Source organism: Scyliorhinus torazame, chromosome 4, assembly GCF_047496885.1.
Source record: "Scyliorhinus torazame isolate Kashiwa2021f chromosome 4, sScyTor2.1, whole genome shotgun sequence".
Classification (NCBI taxonomy): Eukaryota; Metazoa; Chordata; class Chondrichthyes; order Carcharhiniformes; family Scyliorhinidae; genus Scyliorhinus; species Scyliorhinus torazame.
In genome coordinates, this window is record NC_092710.1 from 370,501,847 (window position 1) to 370,526,525 (window position 24,679).

A 24,679-nucleotide genomic window follows, 5' to 3' on the forward strand; every position below is an offset into this window, starting at 1 on the left:
GTGGGGAGAGAGGGTGATGGGGGGGGGCTGTGCGGTGTGGTGGGGAGGGAGGGTGAGGGATGATGGGGGGGGGGCTGTGCGGTGTGGTGGGGAGGGAGGGTGAGGGATGATGGGGGGGCTGTGCGGTGTGGTGGGGAGAGAGGGTGATGGGGGCGGGCTGTGCGGTGTGGTGGGGAGGGAGGGTGAGGTTTGATGGGGGGGGTTGCTGTGCGGTGTGGTGGGGAGAGAGGGTGAGGGATGATGGGGGGGGGCTGTGCGGTGTGGCGGGGAGGGAGGGTGAGGGGTGATGGGGGGGCTGTGCAGTGTGGTGGGGAGGGAGGGTGATGGGGGGGGGCTGTGCGGTGTGGTGGGGAGGGAGGGTGAGGGATGATGGGGGGGCTGTGCGGTGTGGTGGGGAGAGAGGGTGATGGGGGGGGGCTGTGCGGTGTGGTGGGGAGGGAGGGTGAGGGATGATGAGGGGGGGGCTGTGCGGTGTGGTGGGGAGGGAGGGTGTGGGATGATGGGGGGGGCTGTGCAGTGTGGTGGGGAGGGAGGGTGAGGGATGATGGGGGGGGTCTGTGCGGTGTGGCGCGGAGGGAGGGGGAGGGCTGATGGGGGGGGTCTGTGTGGTGTGGTGGGGAGAGAGGGTGAGGGATGATGGGGGGGGGCTCTGCGGTATGGCGCGGTGGGAGGGGGAGGGCTGTTGGGGGGGTTCTGTGCGGTGTGGTGGGGAGAGAGGGTGAGGGATGATGGGGGGGCTGTGCGGTGTGGTGGGGAGAGAGGGTGAGGGATGATGGGGGGGGCTGTGCGGTGTGGTGGGGAGGGAGGGGGAGGGATGATGGGGGGGCCTGTGCGGTGTGGTGGGGAGAGAGGGTGACGGATGATGGGGGGGCTGTGCGGTGTGGTGGGGAGAGAGGGTGAGGGATGATGGGGGGGGCTGTGCGGTGTGGTGAGGAGGGAGGGTGAGGGATGATGGGGGGGGGGGCTGTGCGGTGTGGTGGGGAGGGAGGGGGAGGGATGATGGGGGGGCTGTGCAGTGTGGTGGGGGGAGAGGGTGTGGGATGATGGGGGGGCTGTGCGGTGTGGTGGGGAGGGAGGGGGAGGGATGATGGGGGGGGCTGTGCAGTGTGGTGGGGAGGGAGGGGGAGGGATGATGGGGGGGGCTGTGCGGTGTGGTGGGGAGAGAGGGTGAGGGATGATGGGGGGGGCTGTGCGGTGTGGTGGGGAGAGAGGGTGAGGGCTGATGGGGGGGGGGCTGTGCGGTGTGGTGGGGAGGGAGGGTGAGGGCTGATGGGGCGGGGGCTGTGCGGTGTGGTGGGGGGAGAGGGTGTGGGATGATGGGGGGGCTGTGCGGTGTGGTGGGGAGGGAGGGTGAGGGATGATGGGGGGGGGGGCTGTGCGGTTTGGTGGGGAGAGAGGGTGAGGGGTGATGGGGGAGGGCTGTGCAGTGTGGTGGGGAGGGAGGGTGAGGGGTGATGGGGGGGGCTGTGCTGTGTGGTGGGGAGAGAGGGTGAGGGGTGATGGGGGGGGGCTTTGCGGTGTGGTGGGGAGAGAGGGTGAGGGATGATGGGGGGGGCTGTGCAGTGTGGTGAGGAGGGAGGGTGAGGGATGATGGGGGGGGGCTGTGCGGTGTGGTGGGGAGAGAGGGTGAGGGATGATGGGGGGGGGCTGTGCAGTGTGGTGATGAGGGAGGGTGTGGGATGATGGGGGGGGGCTGTGCAGTGTGGTGATGAGGGAGGGTGTGGGATGATGGGGGGGGGCTGTGCGGTGTGGTGGGGAGGGAGGGTGAGGGATGATGGGGGGGGCTGTGCGGTGTGGTGGGGAGGGAGGGTGAGGGATGATGGGGGGGGCTGTGCGGTGTGGTGGGGAGAGAGGGTGAGGGGTGATGGGGGGGGGCGCTGTGCAGTGTGGCGGGGAGATAGGGTGTGGGGTGATGGGGGGGGGGTGTGCGGTGTGGTGGGAAGAGAGGGTGATGGGTGATGGGGGGGCTGTGCGGTGTGGTGGGGAGAGAGGGTGAGGGCTGATGGGGGGGGGCTGTGCGGTGTGGTGGGGAGGGAGGGTGAGGGATGATGGGGGGGGCTGTGCGGTGTGGTGGGGAGGGAGGGTGAGGGATGATGGGGGGGCTGTGCGGTGTGGTGGGGAGAGAGGGTGAGGGGTGATGGGGGGGGCGCTGTGCAGTGTGGCGGGGAGATAGGGTGTGGGGTGATGGGGGGGGGGTGTGCGGTGTGGTGGGAAGAGAGGGTGATGGGTGATGGGGGGGGGCTGTGCGGTGTGGTGGGGAGAGAGGGTGAGGGCTGATGGGGGGGGGCTGTGCGGTGTGGTGGGGAGGGAGGGTGTGGGATGATGGGGGGGGCTGTGCGGTGTGGTGGGGAGGGAGGGTGTGGGGTGATGGGGGGGCTGTGCGGTGTGGTGGGGAGAGAGGGTGAGGGGTGATGGAGGGGGGCTGTGCGGTGTGGTGGGGAGAGAGGGTGAGGGCTGATGGGGGGGTGCTGTGCGGTGTGGTGGGGAGGGAGGGTGAGGGCTGATGGGGGGGCTGTGCGGTGTGGTGGGGAGGGAGGGTGAGGGGCGATGGGGGGGCTGTGCGGTGTGGTGGGGAGGGAGGTTGAGGGCTGATGGGGGGGGCTGTGCAGTGTGGTGGTGAGGGAGGGTGTGAGATGATGGGGGGGGGGGCTGTGCGGTGTGGCGCGGAGGGAGGGGGAGGGCTTATGGGGGGGGCTGTGCGGTGTGGTGTGTAGGGAGGGTGTGGGATGATGGGGGGGCTGTGCGGTGTGGTGTGGAGGGAGGGTGTGGGATGATGGGGGGGGGGCTGTGCAGTGTGGTGGGGAGGGGGGTGTGGGAAATTGGGGGGGGCTGTGCGTTGTGGTGGGGCGGGAGGGTGAGGGATGATGGGGGGGTCTGTGCAGTGTGGTGGGGACAGAGGGTGAGGGGTGATGGGGGGGGGCTGTGCAGTGTGGTGGGGAGAGAGGGTGAGGGGTCATGGGGGGGGCTGTGCGGTGTGTTTGGGAGGGAGGGTGAGGGGTGATGGGGGGGCTGTGCGGTGTGGTGGGGAGGGAGGGTGAGGGGTCATGGGGGGGGCTGTGCGGTGTGTTTGGGAGGGAGGGTGAGGGGTGATGGGGGGGGGCTGTGCAGTGTGGTGGGGAGAGAGGGTGAGGGGTGATGGGGGGGTGCTGTGCAGTGTGGTGGGAAGGGAGGGTGTGGGATGATGGGGGGGCTGTGCGGTGTGGTGGGGAGGGAGGGTGTGGGATGATGGGGGGGCTGTGCGGTGTGGTGGGGCGGGAGGATGAGGGCTGACGGGGGGGGCTTTGCGGTGTGGTGGGGAGGGAGGGTGTGGGATGATGGGCGGGCTGTGCGGTGTGGTGGGGAGGGAGGGTGAGGGATGATAGGGGGGGGCTGTGCGGTGTGGTGGGGCGGGAGGATCAGGGATGATGGGGGGGCTGTGCGGTGTGGTGGGGAGGGAGGGTGAGGGGTGATGGGGGGGGGGCTGTGCAATGTGGTGGGGAGGGAGGGGGAGGGATGATGGGGGGGGGCTGTGCGGTGTGGTGGGGCGGGAGGATGAGGGATGATGGGGGGGCTGTGCGGTGTGGTGGGGAGGGAGGGAGAGGGGTGATGGGGGGGGGGCTGTGCGGTGTGGTGGGGAGGGAGGGTGAGGGATGATGGGGGGGGCTGTGCGGTGTGGTGGGGCGGGAGGATGAGGGATGATGGGGGGGCTGTGCGGTGTGGTGGGGAGGGAGGGTGAGGGGTGATGGGGGGGGGGCTGTGCAATGTGGTGGGGAGGGAGGGTGAGGGGTGATGGGGGGGGGCTGTGCAGTGTGGTGGGGAGGGAGGGTGAGGGGTGATGGGGGGGGCTGTGCAATGTGGTGGGGAGGGAGGGTGAGGGGTGATGGGGAGGGGCTGTGCGGTGTGGCGCGGAGGGAGGGGGAGGGCTGATGGGGGGGCTGTGCGTTGTGGTGGGGAGTGAGGGTGTGGGATGATGGGGGGGGGCTGTGCGGTGTGGCGCGTAGGGAGGGGGAGGGCTGATGGGGAGGGGCTGTGCGGTGTGGTGGGGCAGGAGGGTGAGGGATGATGGGGGGGGCTGTGCGGTGTGGTGGGGAGAGAGGGTGGGGGATGATGGGTGGGGATGTGCGGTGTGGTCCGGAGAGAGGGTGTGGGATGATGGGGGGGGGGCTGTGCAGTGTGGTGGGGAGGGAGGGTGTGGGATGATGGGGGGGGCTGTGCAGTGTGGTGGGCAGGGAGGGTGTGGGATGATGGGGGGGCTGTGCGGTGTGGTGGGGAGAGAGGGTGAGGGATGATGGGGGGGGGTGCAGTGTGGTGGGGAGGGAGGGTGTGGAATGATGGAGGGGGGGTGCAGTGTGGTGGGGATAAGGGTGAGGGATGATGGGGGGGTGTGCAGTGTGGTGTGGAGGGAGGGTGAGGGCTGATGGGGGGGCTGTGCAGTGTGGTGGTGAGGGAGGGTGAGGGATGATGGGGGGGGGGCTGTGCGGTGTGGTGGGGAGAGAGGGTGAGGGATGATGGGGGGGCTGTGCGGTGTGGTGGGGAGAGAGGGTGAGGGGTGATGGGGGGGGGCTGTGCAGTGTGGTGGGGAGGGAGGATGAGGGATGATGGGGGGGCTGTGCAGTGTGGTGGGGAGAAGGGTGAGGGATGATGGAGGGGGGGTGCAGTGTGGTGGGGACGGAGGGTGTGGGATGATGGGGGGGGCTGTGCGGTGTGGGTGGGAGGGAGGGTGAGGGCCTATGGGGGGGGGGGCTGTGCAGTGTGGTGGGGAGGGAGGGTGTGGGATGATGGGGGGGGCTGTGCGGTGTGGTGGGGAGGGAGGGTGTGGGATGATGGGGGGGCTGTGCGGTGTGGTGGGGAGGGAGGGTGAGGGCCTATGGGGGGGGGAGCTGTGCAGAGTGGTGGGGAGTGAGGGTGTGGGATGATGGGGGGGGGGCTGTGCGGTGTGGTGGGGAGAGAGGGTGAGGGGGGATGATGGAGGGGGGCTGTGCAGTGTGGTGGGGAGTGAGGGTGTGGGATGATGGGGGGGGCTGTGCGGTGTGGTGGGGAGAGAGGGTGAGGGCTGATGGGGGGGGGCTGTGCGGTGGGAGGGAGGGTGAGGGCTGATGGGGGGGGGGGGCTGTGGATGGGCTCAGTTGGTCACTACAATCTCGGCCCAGGTGTGGTGGGCCTCACCAATGGGGCAAACGCTCCGATGTGACTCCCGGGGAGAGAGAATCCCGGGAGTGCAGAGCAAAGGCGTCATTCCCATCCATTCCCATTTATTTATGCTCCCGCTGGCGTGCGACATGGAACCCGTTCCCACCGTCACTGAGGGGCTCAGAGCATCGCGTTCCCGTTGTCACCAATCCCAATGTTACCCCAATTCTCCGTCCCATTGGGGAACACATCCCGGGTATCCCGGGCCGCAGAATCCAGCCCTTCCAGTCACAGAATCATCCCTCCACCACCCTCAGCTTCCTGCCTCTCAGCCAATTGTGGGTCCAATGTGTCTCTTTGCCTTGGGTGCCATGGGCCCTGACTGGATCAGTCTGCCACGAGGGACCCTATCAAAAGCCTGGCTAAAGCCCATATCGACCACTCCAAATGCATTCCCCTCATCAACACTCCTGCTCACCGCCTCAAATAATTCAAATGTGTTTGTCAAGAAAGACCTTCCACGCTGACTATCCCTGATTAATCCGTGTCTAAAGTACAGATAGTTTCTGCTCCTCAGAATACTTTCCTGATCCCAGCCTTGAATTTAGAAATCATTAACTGTGTGAGTGCCGGGTCCCGGGATGTGTGAACCGCCCGGGGCAGATATTTCACTGTTTATTCCAGTTCACACACTCAGCATTGACAACCCTCCCTGCCTGAGTCAGACAGATGTTTGACAGTAAAGAGAGTAAAGGGGACTCGACCCAATAACACAGGCATTAAATAATTTCCACTGGTACGAATGTTACACAATGCAGTAAACTCTGAAGGGCAGCACGGTAGCACAGTGGTTAGCACAGTTGCTTCACAGCGCCAGGGTCCCAGGTTCGATTCCCGACTTGGCGCACTGTTTGTACGTTCTCCCTGTGTCTGCGTGGGTTTCCTCCGGGCGCTCCGGTTTCCTCCCACAAGTCCCGAAAAACGTGCCATTAGGTGAATTGGACATTCTGAATTCTCCCTCTGTGACCCGAACAGGCGCCGGAATGTGGCGACGAGGGGATTTTCACAGCAACTACATTGCAGTGTTAATGTCAGCCTACCTGTGACACTAATAAAGATTATTCTTGTTCTAATTATCCTTACCTTTTCCTGAATGAATACTGCGGGTTTCAGGCAGTCATTTTCTCCGCAGACCCCGATCACCTCGTCTACCGCATCCTGTGCAGCGAGTTGGTTCCAGAAGAGGACAGACACGGTTAAGAAGATTCTCAGCATCTTGGTGTCGGTACAGGTCACTGGTGAATTCACTGAATGACCCTCAGCACCTTCAGCTCGATCTGCAGTTTGAGCAGAGAGATCAGGGATTTTTATACAGTTTTAAGGGGATGATTTTGAATAAAGTTTAGCTACGGGAACATCAGATGTTGAAGAACCGCCCAGCTTATTAACTATGGAAATGTTTTTTAGTGTTTTGATCACAGCCTGGAATTTAGAAACCATTTAGAAATATTTAGGTATCACAGTGGTTAGCACTGTTGCTTCACTGCTCCAGTGTCCCTGGTTCGATTCCCGGCTTGGGTCACTGTCTGTGTGGAGTCTGCACGTTCTCCCCGTGTCTGCGTGGGTTTCCTCCGGGTGCTCCGGTTTCCTCCCACAAGTCTCGAAAGACATGCTGTTGGTGAATTGGCCATTCTGAATTCTCCCTCAGTGTACCCGAACAGGCGCCGTAATGTGGCGACAAGGACTTTTCACAGTAAATTCATTGCAGTGTTAATGTAAGCCTGCTTGTAACAATAATAAAGATTATTATTATCACTGTGATGCCGTTTACCGGGAAATGTGAACCGCCCGGGGCAGATATTTCACTATTGATTCCAGTTCACACACTCAGCATTGACCCCCCTGCCTGAGTTAGACAGGAAATGTGAACTGCCCGGGACAGATATTTCACTATTGATTCCAGTTCACACACTCAGCATTGACCCCCCTGCCTGAGTTAGACAGGAAATGTGAACCGCCCGGGGCAGAGATTTCACTATTGATTCCAGTTCACACACTCAGCATTGATCCCCCTGCCTGAGTTAGACAGGAAATGTGAACCGCCCGGGGAAGATATTTCACTATTGATTCCAGTTCACACACTCAGCATTGACCCCCCTGCCTGAGTTCGACAGGAAATGTGAACCGCCCGGGGCAGATATTTCACTATTGATTCCAGTTCACACACTCAGCATTGACCCCCCTGCCTGAGTTAGACAGGAAATGTGAACCGCCCGGGGCAGATATTTCACTATTGATTCCAGTTCACACACTCAGCACTGACCCCCCTGCCTGAGTTAGACAGGAAATGTGAACCGCCCGGGGCAGATATTTCACTATTGATTCCAGTTCACACACTCAGCATTGACCCCCCTGCCTGAGTTCGACAGGAAATGTGAACCGCCCGGGGCAGATATTTCACTATTGATTCCAGTTCACACACTCAGCATTGACCCCCCTGCCTGAGTTAGACAGGTTTCTGGTGGGAAAGGAAGTCGAGGGTTATGGGGACAGGCAGCAAAGTGGAGTTAAGGCCACAGTTTGATCAGACATGATCTAATGGAACGATGGAGCAGGTTGGAGGGGCTGATTGATCTACTGCAGCTCCAATCTTTTTTTATTCTTTCTTGGGATGTGGGTGTTGCTGGGCGGGGCCGGCATTTGTTGCCCGACCCTAATTGCCCTGGAACTGAGTGGTTTGCTAAGACAAACCAGTGGACAGTGCGGAAGGATGTTACAAGTTACAGAGGGACATAGATAAGCTGCAGCACTGGGCTGAGATGGTGTTTAATGCAGAAAAGTGTGAGGTGATTCATTTTGGAAGGAATAACAGGAAGACAGAGTACTGGGCTAATGGTAAGATTCTTGGCAGTGTGGATGAGCAGAGAGATCTCGGTGTCCATGTACATAGATCCCTGAAAGTTGCCACCCAGGTTGAGAGGTTTGTTAAGAAGGCGTACGGTGTGTTAGCTTTTATTGGTAGAGGGATTGAGTTTCGCAGCCATGAGGTCATGTTGCAGCTGTACAAAACTCTGGTGCGGCCGCATTTGGTATATTGCGTGTAATTCTGGTCGCCGCATTATAGGAAGGATGTGGAAGCATTGGAAAGGGTGCAGAGGAGATTTACCAGAATGTTGCCTGGTATGGAGGGAAGATTTTATGAGGAAAGGCTGAGGGACTTGAGGCTGTTTTCGTTAGAGAGAAGAAGGTTAAGAGGTGACTGAATTGAGGCATACAAGATGATCAGAGGATTGGATAGGGTGGACAGTGAGAGCCTTTTTCCTCGGATGGTGATGTCTAGCACGAGGGCACATAGCTTTAAATTGAGGGGAGATAGATATAAGACAGATGTCAGAGGTAGGTTCTTTACCCAGATAGTAGTAAGTTTATTTTTCTACAGGATTGAGGAGCAATGGAACAATTTCAAATCTAAAAATCAGCTCCACCTATTGCTCTGAAATGTGGGCCCTGTAAATGTCCCGATGGACAATTGAAATGAGGTTTCAGATCTGCCTTTGGGGCAGTTTTACTTCAGTGGTCAGTGGGTGCCCCAGATCTCCCGAACATTTCCAATGACCTTGTTTTTGAGTGAGGCACTCAGCTGATGTGATGACTTTGCATTGACAGAGCCACACACCATCGCCTGGCCTCTCTTCACAGTCACATTTACATGGTGCTTTGCAACTTCTGATGTTGAACTCATGGGAGACGAAGAAAAACATTGTCACAAGCTCAAAGTGACTTCACCTGCACCTGGACAAACTAAATTGCTGAATTTTCTACCCTGATATTCAAAATGGAGCTGTAATTCTCTCTGACTCTTTATTCCCGGGATTAGTTACACAGATTGTCACAAGCCAGAAGCTGACAGGAATGAGGAGGTGGGTGGTGGGTGTGAGTGTGATTCCGCACAGCAGAGACTGGAGGGAATGATCCCTGGCATCCGGAAAGGGGGCTGGCAAAATATCTGGGTTATTGCAGCTGGGAAAGGTGAAGAGAATTCTGCACCAAAGAATGGCCAAGAGTTTCGATTTTGCCCTGGATTGACTCAAATAGACCAGGGGCTCTGATTGGACAGACAGTCGGCGGGGGGTGGGGGGGGGGGGGGGGGGGGTGATGAACTATCTGTTCCTGCCCTCTCTGTCCAATAGATGCCCTTCACCACATTAAAAAGATGTAACACCTGTCCTTCTCGCAGCCACCATGTCACTTCGAGGGGGTTTGTGCCTCTTGATCTCACAAATGGTGTCAATGCCTCATTGTGACTGTTGGCAGTTAAACCAGCAGCAGAGATGTCTCTGCACCCCAGCATTGAAATGTTCAAGAGGACCCTGCCTGTCTCCAGTGGATCGTTGGTGAAGTGAACGTGGAGTTTGGCCTGGAATAGATCGACAGCAAGTCAATAAGTTTCTCTTTCAGCCTTATTCCTGCACACCCACACACCCCTGGTAACTACGTTGTGGGTTGGGAGGTGTAGGGTTCTGGAGGAGGTGATAAAAGTCGGGGTGTTGTCTGAGATACCGACACAGCTGATCCCAATCCTGTCCTCAATAAATCCCCGTGTGGAGTTTGTAGAGCAGAGGTCAGTGGATTCCAGCAGGAACAGGAACACTGCTGGTTTAATGTTTCCCTTTCCCAGACAAGGAATAAACCGTTGACCCAACTGGCAGCAGGTTGAGATCAGAGACGTCCTCACAGACAGCAGGTTAAAGGTGGGACATTCCCGGTCAGATATGTTTCAGTTCCACATCCCAGGACAACTTCCCCTCACAGAGATCACAGGAGAGGCTGGAATCTCCCCTTGGGCAGTAATACAATCTGAGATATAGGGAATCGCGGCTCCTTTTACACCCGATTGTGTAAATCAGCGGGAAAAGGATTGGTCTTCACGCTGACACCTGGGACATCCCATTCACTCTATAACAATACAGGGTCACTGAGAGGGCCGGCCCTGCTATTGGATACTCAGATACTGGAATCAGAAATCACCTTCTTAAACATTCACATTTCAGGGAATGGACACAGCCCCGATCAGCACAGGGTGAACATTATTCAGAGATTTCCCCCATCAGTTTTAAAGACAGCTCTGTGATCACAGGGATATTTTATTCCCCACCTTACAGAGATAGCAGAACAATTGTCGCAGTTAAGTTAGTGAGAGACAGATAAAGGCAGAGCATTTGCTGCGATGTTTGTGCCAGCTCATTTTACTCTGGACACTGAGAGACAGAAAGACATTTAGTCGATGTTTGTTTGATGATCAGGTTTGATTTTGGGCCTTGTGGAAACATTTGACTCGAGTTGTTTTTGTTAATTGAGTTTGGACAATAAGATTCTGGAATAACATTGGGTTGAACAACAAATCCACTCTTGTCCTTTGTTCATCTCATGAGTAACGTCACCGGGGAAACGGGTCTGAATATAAACTGGTCAAAGAGTCGAACATTTCAAACAACAGGAGGGATAAATGAGTCTGTTTTGGACTGGGAAATGGAATCACTGTCAGAGACACAATTATTTACAATCTCGATCAATGATTTGGGTGAAGGGGCCAAATGTCAGGCAGCTCAATTTGCTGATGGCACCAAGATAGGTGGGAGAGTAAGGTGTGAAGAGGAGGTACAAAAGGTGAAGTCACACGGGGTCAGAGGTGAGCTGGCAAGATGGATACAGAACTGGCTCGGACAAAATTATGAGGGGCATAGACAGAGTGGATAGTCTGAGGCTTTTTCCCAGGGTAGAGGGGTCAATTACTAGGGGGCATAGGTTTAAGGTGCGAGAGGCAAGGTTTAGAGGAGATGTACGAGGCAAGTTGTTCACACAGAGGGTAGTGGGTGCCTGGAACTCGCTGCCGGAGGAGGTGGTGGAAGCAGGGACGATAGTGACGTTTCAGGGGCATCTTGACAAATACATGAATAGGCTGGAAATGGAGCGATGTGGACCCCGGAAGTGTGGAAGGTTTTAGTTTAGATGGGCAGCATGGTCGGTGCAGGATTGGAGGGCCGAAGGGCCTGTTCCTGTGCTGTACTTTTCTTTGATGTGGAGATGCCGGCGTTGGACTGGGGTGAGCACAGTACGAAGTCTTCCAACACCAGGTTAAAGTCCAACAGGTTTGTTGCGATGTCACTTGCTTTCGGAGCACTGCTCCTTCCTCAGGTGAATGAAGAGGTATGTTCCAGAAACATATATATCGACAAATTCAAAGATGCCAAACAATGCTTGGATTGCGACCATTAGCAGGTGATTAAATCTTTACAGCTCCAGAGATGGGGTAACCCCAGGTTAAAGAGGTGTGAATTGTATCAAGCCAGGACAGTTGGTAGGATTTTGCAGGCCAGATGGTGGGGGATGAATGTAATGTGACATGAATCCCAGGTCCCGGTTGAGGCCGCACTCATGTGTGCGGAACTTGGCTATAAGTTTCTGCTCGGCGATTCTGCGTTGTTGCGCGTCCTGATGGTCGACTTGGAGAACGCTTACCCGGAGATCAGAGGCTGAATGCCCTTGACTGCTGAAGTGTTCCCCGACTGGAAGGGAACATTCCTGCCTGGTGATTGTTGCGCGATGTCCGTTCATTCGTTGTCGCAGCGTCTGCATGGTCTCGCCAATGTACCACGCTTCGGGACATCCTTTCCTGCAGCGTATGAGGTAGACAACGTTGGCCGAGTCGCACGAGTATGTACCGCGTACCTGGTGGGTGGTGTTCTCACGTGTAATGGTGGTATCCATGTCGATGATCTGGCACGTCTTGCAGAGATTGCCATGGCAGGGTTGTGTGGTGTCGTGGTCACTGTTCGGAAGGACCCGCGACAACGCAGAATCGCCGAGCAGAAACTTATAGCCAAGTTCCGCACACATGAGTGCGGCCTCAACCGGGACCTGGGATTCATGTCACATTACATTCATCCCCCACCATCTGGCCTGCGAAACCCTACCAACTGTCCTGGCTTGACACAATTCACACCTCTTTCACCTGGGGTTACCCCATCTCTGGATCTGTAAAGATTTAATCACCTGCTAATGGTCGCATTCCAAGCATTGTCTTGCATCTTTGAATTTGTCTATATATGTGTTTCTGGAACATACCTCTTCATTCACCCGAGGAAGGAGCAGCGCTCCGAAAGCTAGTGACATCGAAACAAACCTGTTGGACTTTAACCTGGTGTTGTAAGACTTCGTACCTGAGGAAGGAGCAGCGCTCCGAAAGCAAGTGACATCGAAACAAACCTGTTGGACTTTAACCTGGTGTTGTAAGACTTTGTGCTGTACTTTTCTTTGTTCTTTGTTCTTTCCTACTTTTGTTTTCAAATCTTCAAGGGCTTCGTCTGTTCCAGCCTTCCAGACCTTATAAATCCTTCCTTTTTCTTTTTGACGAGGCTCACAATATCCCTCATCATCCAAAGTTCCCGAAACTGGCCATATTTATCCTTCATCCTTTCAGGAAGCTGCCGTCCTGAATTCGAAGTGACTGACATTTGAAGGACTCCCACTTCTCAGACGTTGATTTATCCTCAATCTGCCGCCCCCAGTCTAAATTCTTCACTTGCTGCTGAACATTGTTGGAACCGGCCTTACTCCAATTTAACACCTTCCATCGGGAGAGCAAGTGGAATGTTGGCCTCCATTTCAAAGGGAATGGAGTTTAAAAATACAGACGTCCTGCTAAAACTAGACAAGGCCCGAGTTGGGTCACAGCTGAACACAGAGCAGTTTTGGTACTTTATCTGAGGAAGGATACACTGCCATTGGAGGCTGGCCAGAGAAGGTTCATTCGGTTAATCCCGGGTATGGAGCGACTTTCTCATGAGGAGAGGGTGAGGAGGTGGGGCCTGTGCTCACTGGAGTTTAGAAGGATGAGAGGCCACCTTATCGAGACATATCGGATTCTCAGGGGGCTTGACAGGGTCGATGCTGAGAGGATGTTTCCCCTTGTGGGAGAGTCTAGGACCAGAGGGCAGAATGTCAGAGTGAGGGCTCACCCATTTCAGACAGAGATGAGGAGGAATTTCTTCTGTCAGAGGGGAGTGAATCTGTGGAATTCCCAGTGTCCGTCAAGGTCACCGCGGCCCTGACCTCAGGATCATTCCGGGGCTCGAGCGGGGACTTGTGTGGTATCTCACAAGCTGCAGTCCACAAATGCGAGGTCAGGTATGGCCTGTTTGCCCAGGCAGCGAACTACATCCACTTGGTCATGGACCGGGCCCTGCAAGGTGCCTGGGAAGCAGCATTCTCCGCCCTCGCTGGGACACCCCAGGCTCAGGGGGTAGTGGATTGCACGCAGGCCGCCTTGCCCTCATCGAGCCCCCTGGAGCGCCCTCCATCAACATAAGACCATGAGACATAGGAGCAGAATTAGGCCACTCGGCCCATCGAGTCTGCTCCGCCATCCAATCATGGCTGATATTTTTCTCATTATATGCTCCAGCCTTCTCCCCATAACCCCTGATCCCTTATTAATCAAGAACCTATCTATCTCTGTCTGAAGACACTCAGTGATTTGGCCTCCCACAGCCTTCTGCGGCAAAGAGTTCCACAGATTCACCGCCCTCTGGCTGAAGAAATTCCTCCTCATCTCAGTTTTAAAGGATCGGCCCTTTAGTCTGAGATGGTGTCCTCTGGTTCTAGTTTTTCCTACAAGTGGAAACATCCTCTCCACGTCCACTCTATCCAGGCCTCACAGTATCCTGTAAGTTTCAATGAGATTCCCCCTCATCCTTCTAAACTCCAACGAGCACAGACCCAGAGTCCTCAACCGTTCCTCATACGAGAAGCTCTTCATTCCAGGGATCATTCTTGTGGACCTCCTCTGGACCCTTTCCAAGGCCAGCACATCCTTCCTTAGATACAGGGCCCAAAACTGCTCACAATACTCCAAATGGGGTCTGACCACAGCCTTATACAGCCTCAGAAGTACATCCCTGGCCTTGCATTCTAGCCCTCTTGACATGAAAGCTAACATTGCATTTGCCTTCCTAACTGCCGACTGAGCCTGGACGTTAACCTTAAGAGAATCGTGAACAAGGACTCCCAAGTCCCTTTGTGCTTCTGATTTCCAAAGCATCTCCCCATTTAGAAAATAGTCTATGCCTCCATTTCTCCTTCCAAAATGCATAAGCTCACACTTTTCCACATTGTATTCCATCCGCTCTCCTAGCCTGGCCAAGTCCTTCTGCAGCCCGCCTGCTTCCTCAATACTACCTGTCCCTCGACAGATCTTTGTATCATCTGCAAACTTAGCAACAGAGCCTTCAGTTCCTTCTTCCAGATCATTAATGTATATTGTGAAAAGTTGTGGTCCCAGCACAGACCCCTGAGGCACACCACTAGTCACCGGCTGCCATCCTGAAAAAGACCCCTTTATCCCCACTCTCTGCCTTCTGCCAGTCAGCCAATCCTCTATCCATGCCAGGATCTTACCCTGAACACCATGGGCTCTTAATTTATTTAACAGTCTCCTATGTGGCACCTTGTCAAAATCCTTCTGGAAATCTAAATAAATCACGTCCACTGGTTCTCCTTTGTCTAACTTCCTTGTTACTTCCTCAAAGAAATCTAACAGATTTGTCAGACATGACTTCCCCTTGACGAAGCCGTGCTGACTCAGTCCTATTTTACCATGCACTTCCAAGCACTCCGTGATCTCATCTTTAATAATGGACTCTAAAATCTTACCGAAGTCAGGCTAACCGGCCTATAATTTCCTGTCTTCTGCCTCCCTCCCTTCTTAAACAGCGGTGTTACATTAGCCACTTTCCAGTCCTCTGGGTCCCTTCCTGCTCCACAATTTCCTCAGCTGTCTCTTTTAGAACCCTGGGGTGTAGTCCATCCGGGCCAGGTGACTTATCCAGCTTCAGACCTTTCAGTTTCCCCAGAACCTTCTCCTTAGTAATGGTCACTGCATCACCTCTGCCCCCTGGTTCTGGAGCTCTGGCATCCCACTGGTGTCTTCCACCGTGAAGACTGATGCAAAGTAACTATTCAGTTCCTCTGCCATTTCTTTGTTTCCTATTATCACTTCTCCAGCCACATTTTCCAGTGATCCAATGTCTATTTTTGCCTCTCTTACCTTTTATATATTGAAAACAACTCTTCCTATCTTCTTTTATATTACTAGCTAGCTTGCATTCATATTTCACCCTCACTCCTCTTATTGCATTTTTAGTTGTCCTCTGCTCGCTTTTAAATGATTCCCAATCCTCTGGCTTCCCACTAAGACTCGCCACTTTGTCTGCTTTTTCTTTAGCTTTTATGCTGTCCTTGACATCCCTCGTCAGCCATGGATGCCTTGTCCTCCCCTGAGCATGTTTCCTCCTCCTTGGGATGAATTTCTGTTGTGCCTCCCTCATAACCCCCAAAAACTCCTGCCATTGCTGTTCCACTGTCTTCCCTGCTTGGCTCCTTTTCCAATTAACTCTGGCCAGCTCCTCCCTCATGTCTTTGTAGTTACCCTTATTTAATTGTCATCCCGTTACATCTGATTCCAGTTTCTCCCTCTCAAACTGCAGGGTAAATTCTATCATATTGTGGTCACTGCTCCTTAAGGGTTCCTTCACCTTGAGTTCCCGAATCAAGTCTGCCTCATTACACATCACCAAATCCAGAATTGCCTGTTCCCTAGTGGGCTCTGTCACAAGCTGCTCCAAAAAACCATCTCTTAGACATTCCACAAATTCCTTTTCTTGGGATCCATGACCAACCTGGGGCGAGATTCTCCGATCCCCCGCCGGGTCGGAGAATCGCCGGGGGCTGGCGTGAATCCCGCCCCGCCGGTTGCCGAATTCTCCACCACCAGATATTCGGCGGGGGCAGGAATCGCGCCGGGCCGGTTGGCGGACCCCCTCCCCGCGATTCTCCGGCCCAGGTGGGCCGAAGTCCCGCCGCTAAAATGCCTGTCCCGCCGGCGAAGATTAGACCACCTACCTTACCGTCGGGACAAGGCGGCGCGGGCGGGCTCCGGAGTCCTGGCGGGAGCGCAGGGCGATCTGGCCCCGGAGGTGCCCCCACGATGGCCTGGCCCGCAATCGGGGCCCACCGATCCGCGGGCGGGCCTGTGCCGTGGGGCACTCTTTCCCTTCCGCCTTCTCCACGGTCTCCACCATGGCGGAGGCGGAAGAGACTCCCTCCACTGCGCATGCGCGAGAATGCCGTCAGCGGCCGCTAACGCTCCCGCGCATGCGCCGCCCGGAGATGTCATTTCCGCGCCAGCTGGCGGGGCACCAAAGGCCTTTTCCGCCAGCTGGCGGGGCGGAAATTCATCCGGCGCCGGCCTAGCCCCTTGAGGTTGGGGCTCGGCCCCCAAAGATGCGGAGCATTCTGCACCTTTGGGGCGGCGCGATGCCCGGTGATTTGCGCCATTTTGGTCGCCAGTCGGCAGACATCGCGCCGATACCGGAGAATTTCGCTCCTGATTTCCCAGTCCGCCTGCATGTTGAAGTCTCCCATGATTATTGTAATATTGCCTTTTCTTTCTGCTGATTTATTTTCTGCCCCACATCCTGACTACTGCTCGGGGGCCTGTACATCACTCCCATCAGGGTCTTTTTACCTTTGCGATTCCTCAACTCTACCCACAGAGTGAATGGGATGTCCCAGGTGTCAGCGTGAAGACCAATCCTTTTCCCGCTGATTTACACAATCGGGTGTAAAAGGAGCCGCGATTCCCTATATCTCAGATTGTATTACTGCCCAAGGGGAGATTCCAGCCTCTCCTGTGATCTCTGTGAGGGGAAGTTGTCCTGGGATGTGGAACTGAAACATATCTGACCGGGAATGTCCCACCTTTAACCTGCTGTCTGTGAGGACGTCTCTGATCTCAACCTGCTGCCAGTTGGGTCAACGGTTTATTCCTTGTCTGGGAAAGGGAAAAATTAAACCAGCAGTGTTCCTGTTCCTGCTGGAATCCACTGACCTCTGCTCTACAAACTCCACACGGGGATTTAATGAGGACAGGACTGGGATCAGCTGTGTCGGTATCTCAGACAACACCCCGACTTTTATCACCTCCTCCAGAACCCTACACCTCCCAACCCACAACGTAGTTACCAGGGGTGTGTGTGTGTGCAGGAATAAGGCTGAAAGAAAAAATTGCTAATGCTCTTCGATAGGGTTTAATCTAGTTCAGCAGGGGATTGGGAACCTGAATTGTAGTTCCAGTATACAGGAGGTTGAGAGTAGTGAGGTCATGAGTAAGGTTTCAAAGTTGCAGGAGTGTACCGGCAGGCAGGAAGGTGGTTTAAAGTGTGTCTTCTTCAATGCCAGGAGCATCCGGAATAAGGTGGGTGAACTTGCGGCATGGGTTGGTACCTGGGACTTCGGTGTTGTGGCCATTTCGGAGACGTGGATAGAGCAGGGACAGGAATGGTTGTTGCAGGTGCCGTGGTTTAGATATTTCAGTAAGCTCAGGGAAGGTGGTAAAAGAGGGGGAGGGGTGGCATTGTTAGTCAAGGACAGTATTACGGTAGCAGTATGGACGTTTGATGTGGACTCGTCTACTGAGGTGGTATGGGCTGAGGTTAGAATCAGGAAAGGAGAGGTCACCCTGTTAGGAGTTTCTATAGGCCTCCAAAAAGTTCCAGAGATGTAGAGGAAAGGATTGCAAAGATGATTCTGGATAGGAGTGAAAGTAACAGGGTAGTTGTTATGGGGGACTTTAACTTTCCAAATATTGACTGGGAAAGCTATAGTTCGAGTACTTTAGATGGGTCCGTTTTTGTCCAATGTGTGCAGGAGGGTTTCCTGACACAGTATGTAGATAGGCCAATGAGAGGCGAGGCCATATTGGATTTGGTACTGGGTAATGAACCAGGACAGGTGTTAGATTTGGAGGTAGGTGAGCACTTTGGTGATAGTGACCACAATTCGATTACGTTTGCTTTAACGATGGAAAAGGATAGGTATATACCGCAGGGGAAGAGTTATATCTGGGGGAAAGGCAATTATGATGCGATGAGGCATGACTTAGGATTCATCGGATGGGGAGGGAAACTGCAGGGGATGGGCACAATTGAAATCATAGATCATAGAATTTACAGTACAGAAGGAGGCCATTCGGCCCATCGAGTCTGCACCGGCTCTTGTAAGGAGCACCCTACCCAAGGTCAACAGCTCCACACTATCCTCATAACCCAGTAACCCCACCCAACACTAAGGGCAATTTTGGACACTAAGGGCAATTTATCATGGCCAATCCACCTAACCTGCACATCTTTGCACTGTGGGAGGAAACCGGAGCACCCGGAGGAAACCCACGCACAGACGGGGAGGATGTGCAGACTCCACACAGACAGTGACCCAAGCCGGAATTGAGCCTGGGACCCTGGAGCTGTGAAGCAATTATGCTATCCACAATGCTGCCCACAAATGTGGAGCTTGTTCAAGGAACAGCCACTGCGTGTCCTTGATAAATATGTATGTACCTGTCAGGCAGGGAGGAAGTGGTCGAGCGAGGGAACCGTGGTTTACTAAAGTAGTTGAATCACTTGTCAAGGGGAAGAAGGAGGCTTATGTAAAGATGAGATGTGAAGGTTCAGTGAGGGTGCTCGAGAATCACAAGTTAGCTTGGAAGGACCCAAAGAAGAGCCAGGAGTGGACATGAGAAGTCTTTGGCAGGTAGGATCGAGGATAACGCTAAAGCTTTCTATAGATATGTCAGGAATAAAAGAATGACTAGGGTAAGAGTAGGGACAGTCAAGGACAATAGTGGGAAGTTGTGCGTGGAGTCCGAGGAGATAGGAGAGGTGCTAAATGAATATTTTTCGTCAGTATTCACACAGGAAAAAGGCAATGTTGTCGAGGAGAATACTGAGATTCAGGCTACTAGACTAGAAGGGCTTGAGGTTCATAAGGAGGAGGTGTCAGCAATTCTGAAAAGTGTAAAAATAGTTAAGTCCCCTGGGTCGGATGGGATTTATTTTAGGATTCTCTGGGAAGCTAGGGAGGAGATTGCTGAGCCTTTGGCTTTGATCTTTATGTCATCTTTGTCTACAGGAATAGTGCCAGAAGACTGGAGGATAGCAAATGTTGTCCTCTTATTCAAGAAGTGGAGTAGAGACAACCCCAGTAACTATAGACCAGTGCGCCTTACTTCTGTTGTGGGCAAAGTCTTGGAAAGGTTTATAAGAGCAAGGATGTATAAACATCTGAAAAGGAATAATTTGATTAGAGATAGTAAACACGGTTTTGTGAAGGATAGGTCGTGCCTCACAAACCTTATTGAGTTCTTTGAGAAGATTTCCAAACAGGTGGACGAGGGTAAAGCAGTTGATGTGGTGTATATGGATTTCAGTAAAGCGTTTGATAAGGTTCCCCACGGTAGGCTATTGCAGAAAATACGGAGGCTGGGGATTGAGGGTGATTTAGCGGTTTGGATCAGAAATTGGCTAGGTGTAAGAAGACAGAGGGTGGTGGTTGATGGGAAATGTTCAGCCTGTAGTTCAGTTACTAGTGGTATACCACAAGGATCTGTTTTGGGGCCACTGCTGTTTGTCATTTTTATAAATGACCTGGAGGAGGGCGTAGAAGGATGGGTAAGTAAATTTGCAGATGACACTAAAGCGGTGGAGTTGTGGACAGTGCGGAAGGATGTTACACGTTACAGAGGGACATAGATAAGCTGCAGAGCTGGGCTGAGAGGCAAATGGATGAATGCAGAAAAGTGTGAGGTGATTCATTTTGGGAGGAATAACAGGAAGACAGAGTACTGGGCTAATGGTTAGATGCTTGGCAGTGTGGATGAGCAGAGAGATCTCGGTGTCCATGTACATAGATCCCTGAAAGTTGCCACCCAGGTTGAGAGGGTTGTTAAGAAGGCGTACGGTGTGTTAGCTTTTATTGGTAGAGGGATTGCGTTTCGGAGCCATGAGGTCATGTTGCAGCTATACAAAACTCTGGTGGGGCTGCATTTGGAGTATTGCGTGCAATTCTGGTCGCCGCATAATAGGAAGGATGTGGAAGCATTGGAAAGGGTGCAGAGGAGATTTACCAGAATGTTGCCTGGTATGGAGCGAAGATCTTATGAGGGAAGGCTGAGGGACTTGAGGCTGTTTTCGTTAGAGAGAAGAAGGTTAAGAGGTGACTTTAATTGAGGCATACAAGATGATCAGATGATTGGATAGGGTGGACAGTGAGAGCCTCTTTCCTCGGATGGTGATGTCTAGCACGAGGGGACATAGCTTTAAATTGAGGGGACATAGATATAGGACAGATGTCAGAGGTAGGTTCTTTACTCCGAGAGTAGTAAGGGCGTGGAATGCCCTGCCTGCAACAGTAGTGGACTCGCCAACATTAAGGGCATTTAAATGGTCATTGGATAAACATATGGATGATAATGGAATAGGGTCGATGGGCTTTAGATTGGTTTCACAGGACAGCGCAACATCGAGGGCCGAAGGGCCTGTACTGCGCTGTAATGTTCTATGTTCTATGAAAGAGAAACTTATAGACTTGCTGTCGATCTATTCCAGGCCAAACTCCACGTTCACTTCACCAACGTTCCGCTGGAGACAGGCAGGGTCCTCTTGAACATTTCCATGCTGGGGTGCAGAGACATCTCTGCTGCTGGTTTAACTGCCGACAGTCACAATGAGGCATTGACACCATTTGTGAGATCAAGAGGCACAAACCCCCTCGAAGTGACATGGTGGCTGCGAGAAGGACAGGTGTTACATCTTTTTAATGTTGTGAAGGGCATCTATTGGACAGAGAGGGCAGGAACAGATAGTTCAACCCCCCCCCCACCCCCCACCCCTACGTCTGTCCAATCAGAGCCCCTTGTCTATTTGAGTCACTCCAGGGCAAAATCGAAACTCTTGGCCATTCTTTGGTGCAGAATTCTCTTCACCTTTCCCAGCTGCAATAACTTCCAGATATTTTCCCAGCCCCCTTGCCGGATGCCAGGGATCATTCCCTCCAGTCTCTGCTGTGAGGAATCACACTCACACCCACCACCCACCTCCTCATTCCTGTCAGCTTCTGGCTTGTGACAATCTGTGTAACTAATCCCGGGAATAAAGAGTCAGAGAGAATTACAGCTCCATTTTGAATATCAGGGGAGAAAATTCAGGATTTAGTTTGTCCAGGTGCAGGTGAAGTCACTTTGAGCTTGTGACAATGTTTTTCTTCGTCTCCCATGAGTTCAACATCAGAAGTTGCAAAGCACCATGTAAATGTTACTGTGAAGAGAGGCCAGGCGATGATGTGTGGCTCTGTCAATGCAAAGTCATCACATCAGCTGAGTGCCTCACTCAATAACAAGGTCATTGGAAATGTCCGGGAGATCTGGGGCACCCACTGACCACTGATGTAAAACTGTCCCAAAGGCAGATCTGAAACCTCATTTCAATTGTCCATCGGGACATTTACAGGGCCCACATTTCAGAGCAATAGGTGGAGCTGATTTTTATATTTGAAATTGTTCCATTGCTCCTCAATCCTGTAGAAAAATGAAGCTGTAAAAAACTTTAACCAGGAACATATTTGGTTGAGTCATTGCAGATTGTGGTTACATGGTATTTATTATTACTTCTTGGGATGTGGGAGTTATCGACAAGGTTGGGAGGCAGGTTAGCACAATGGTTAGCACTGTGGCTTCACAGCGCCAGGGTCCCAGGTTCGATTCCCGGCTTGGGTCACTGTCTGTGTGGAGTCTGCACGTTCTCCCCGTGTCTGCGTGGGTTTCCTCCGGGTGCTCCGGTTTCCTCCCACAAGTCCCGAAAGACGTGCTTGTTAGGTGAATTGGACATTCTGAATTCTCCCTCAGTGTACCCGAACAGGTGCCGGAATGTGGTGACTAGGGGCAGGCCAGCTTGGGACCGCCCATTAAGGGCAGACATTTAAACAGTAGATTTATTCATTTATTTTTAAATTTAGAGTACCCAATTCATTTTTTCCAATTAAGGGGCAATTTAGCGTGGCCAATCCACCTACCCTGCACATCTTTGGGGTGTGGGAGCGACACCCACGCAGACACGGGGAGAATGTGCAAACTCCACACGGACAGTGACCCAGAGCCGGGATCGAACCCGGGACCTCAGCGCCGTGATGCAGCAGTGCTAAACGCAGCCCCACCGTGCTGCCCTAAACAGTAGATTCATATTGAAAAACTCAGGAAACTATTTTAACAAGTGTTTTCAAGGTATGTAGAAACTTTCTTCACAGTTTTTTAAATCTTTCTTTGAAACAGGCATCACTGTTTCTGTTGATTCTTTTAAAATAACTTTAATTTTTTTATGTTTTAAAGGTGATTATTGATAAGTGAACATATGTTTTATTATTTGTTTTAAGTCTGTGAAACTAGTTAAATCTGGGCTATATTATTATATCACTTTCCGTGCAGTATGCTGAAAAATGTTTGTGTGTTTTAATTTAGATTATTGTCAGAAGATTTTAAAAGCACCGCAGGGCTTTTTGCCGTCACTTTCCTTGTAACATTTGATTTTTTGGGGGATTTGTGTTTGTAGAATCAGTGCAGTGCATAAGGAGGCCATTCGGCCCATCGAGTCTGCACTGACACTGGGAAAGAGCACCTTACTCAGGCCCAGGCTCCCGCCCTGTGCCCATAACCCACCTAACCTCTGGACACGAAGGGGCAATTTGTCAAGGCTATTCCACCGAACCTGCTCATCCTTGGATATGGGAGGAAACCGGAGCACCCGGAGGGTTCGGGGGAGATTGACAAAGATGTCCTGGACAAATAGACGGAGGGGTTGTAAATGGTGGTGACTGATGTGTTGGGTAGGCTGGGTCGATGTGGACTGCACTTGATGCAGTGTAGCGAGAGACAGACCTCCAACACTTGCTAAGATGCAACACGATTTTATTTAACATCTAAACTATTATACATGTTCAACGGTGGGTTGACACTATGCTGACTTGACTGGAGACCTGTTACTAGCCTAACCAGACTTACTAGCTACCACATGGCCAGCTCACAAACTCTGACTCTCTCCGAGGCTGGGTCCCGAGAGCGCGAGAAAACTGGTGCCCTCTGGCTCTATAGTGGTCGTGTCCTGTCTGGTGATTGGCTGCTCTGTTCTGTGTGCTTACTGGTCATCCTGAGTGTCAGTCACTGTCTGTCTGCACTCCATTACATACATAGATGTATATTATGACGATGACAATGACTCAGAAGGGAGCTGATAGCAGCACATTCAGAGATCAGACTGTGTTTATGGCAGAACAGAGGTAAACAGTGTGTCAACGATGGCCTTAGAGGGACAAATGGTGAGGGACAAATGGATTGATGGAGGAAATGAAAATAAATTGATAGAAATGAATATGGGGTAAAGGTGCATGAAAGAGTTCACAGTCTGAAGTTGTTGAACTCAATGTTACAGCAGGTCAAGGACGGACATGTGGACGTGAGGTCAGGACGGTGAGTTAAAATGGCAGCAACAGGAAGGCCTGGGCCCTGCTTGTGGGCGGACTGGAGGTGTTCTGCAATGCGGTCACCCAGTCTTGGTGGAGTCTCTCCAATGTAGAGTAGGAGGGTGAACAGCCAGTTGTCGCGGTGCATATAGGCACCAATGATATAGGTAAAAAATGGGATGAGGTCCTACAAGCAGAATTTAGGGAGTTAGGAGCCAAGTTAAAAAGTCGGACCTCAGAGGCAGTAATCTCAGGATTGCTACCTGTGTCACGTGGTAGTCAGAGTAGAAATGAAAGAATAGGCAGGATGAATGCGTGGCTTGAGACATGGTGCAGGAGGGAGGGGTTCAGATTTTTGGGACATTAGGACCGGTTCTGGGGGAGGTGGGACTACTACAAATTGGACGGTCTACACCTGGGCCGGACTGGAACCAATGTCCTTGGGGGTGCTTTTGCTGACGCTGTTGGGGAGGGTTTAAACTAATGTGGCAGGGGGATGGGAACCAAATGAGGAGGTTAGTGGACAGTAAGGAGGTAGTAACTAAAGCCTGTAAGGAACTAGATCATGAAGTCGGCGTGACTAAGGGGAAGAGGCAGGGAGCAGATGATGAACGCTAAGGGACTGGTGGTCTGAGGTGCATTTGTTTTAATGCAAGAAGTGTAGTAGGTAAGGCAGGTGAACTTCGGGCTTGGATTAGTACCTGGGAGTATGATGTCATTGCTGTTACTGAGACTTGGTTGAGGGAAGGGCATGATTGGTAACTAAATATCCCAGGATATCGATGCTTCAGGTGGGATAGAGAGGGAGGCAAAAGGGGTGGAGGAGATGCATTACTGGTCAGAGAGGATATCACAGCTGTGCTGAAGGAGGGCACTATGGAGGACACTATGGGGCAGCACGGTAGCATAGGACAATTTCTTCACAGCTCCAGGGTCCCAGGTTCGATTCCGGCTTGGGTCACTGTCTGTGTGGAGTCTGCACATCCTCCCCGTGTGTGCGTGGGTTTCCTCCGGGTGCTCCGGTTTCCTCCCACAGTCCAAAGATGTGCAGGTTAGGGCCATGATAAATTGCCCTTAGTGTCCAAAATTGTCCTTAGTGTTGGGTGGGGTTACTGGGTTATGGGGATAGGGTGGAGGTGTGGACCTTGGGTAGGGTGCTCTTTCCAAG

General features: G+C 53.2%; 1 protein-coding gene across 1 annotated transcript in view; it reads right to left on the reverse strand.

Annotated features, from left to right (window-relative positions):
* Positions 1-8,870, reverse strand: part of LOC140411535 (uncharacterized) — a 30,493-nt gene extending 21,623 nt beyond the window's left edge. The window contains exons 1-2 of the mRNA XM_072500622.1: positions 8,786-8,870; positions 6,253-6,446 (exon numbers count right to left, since the gene is read on the reverse strand). Coding sequence (XP_072356723.1) covers positions 6,253-6,446; positions 8,786-8,870 — 279 coding nt within the window. The remainder of the gene's footprint in view (positions 1-6,252; positions 6,447-8,785) is intronic.
* Between the last annotated feature and the right edge of the window lie 15,809 nt (positions 8,871-24,679).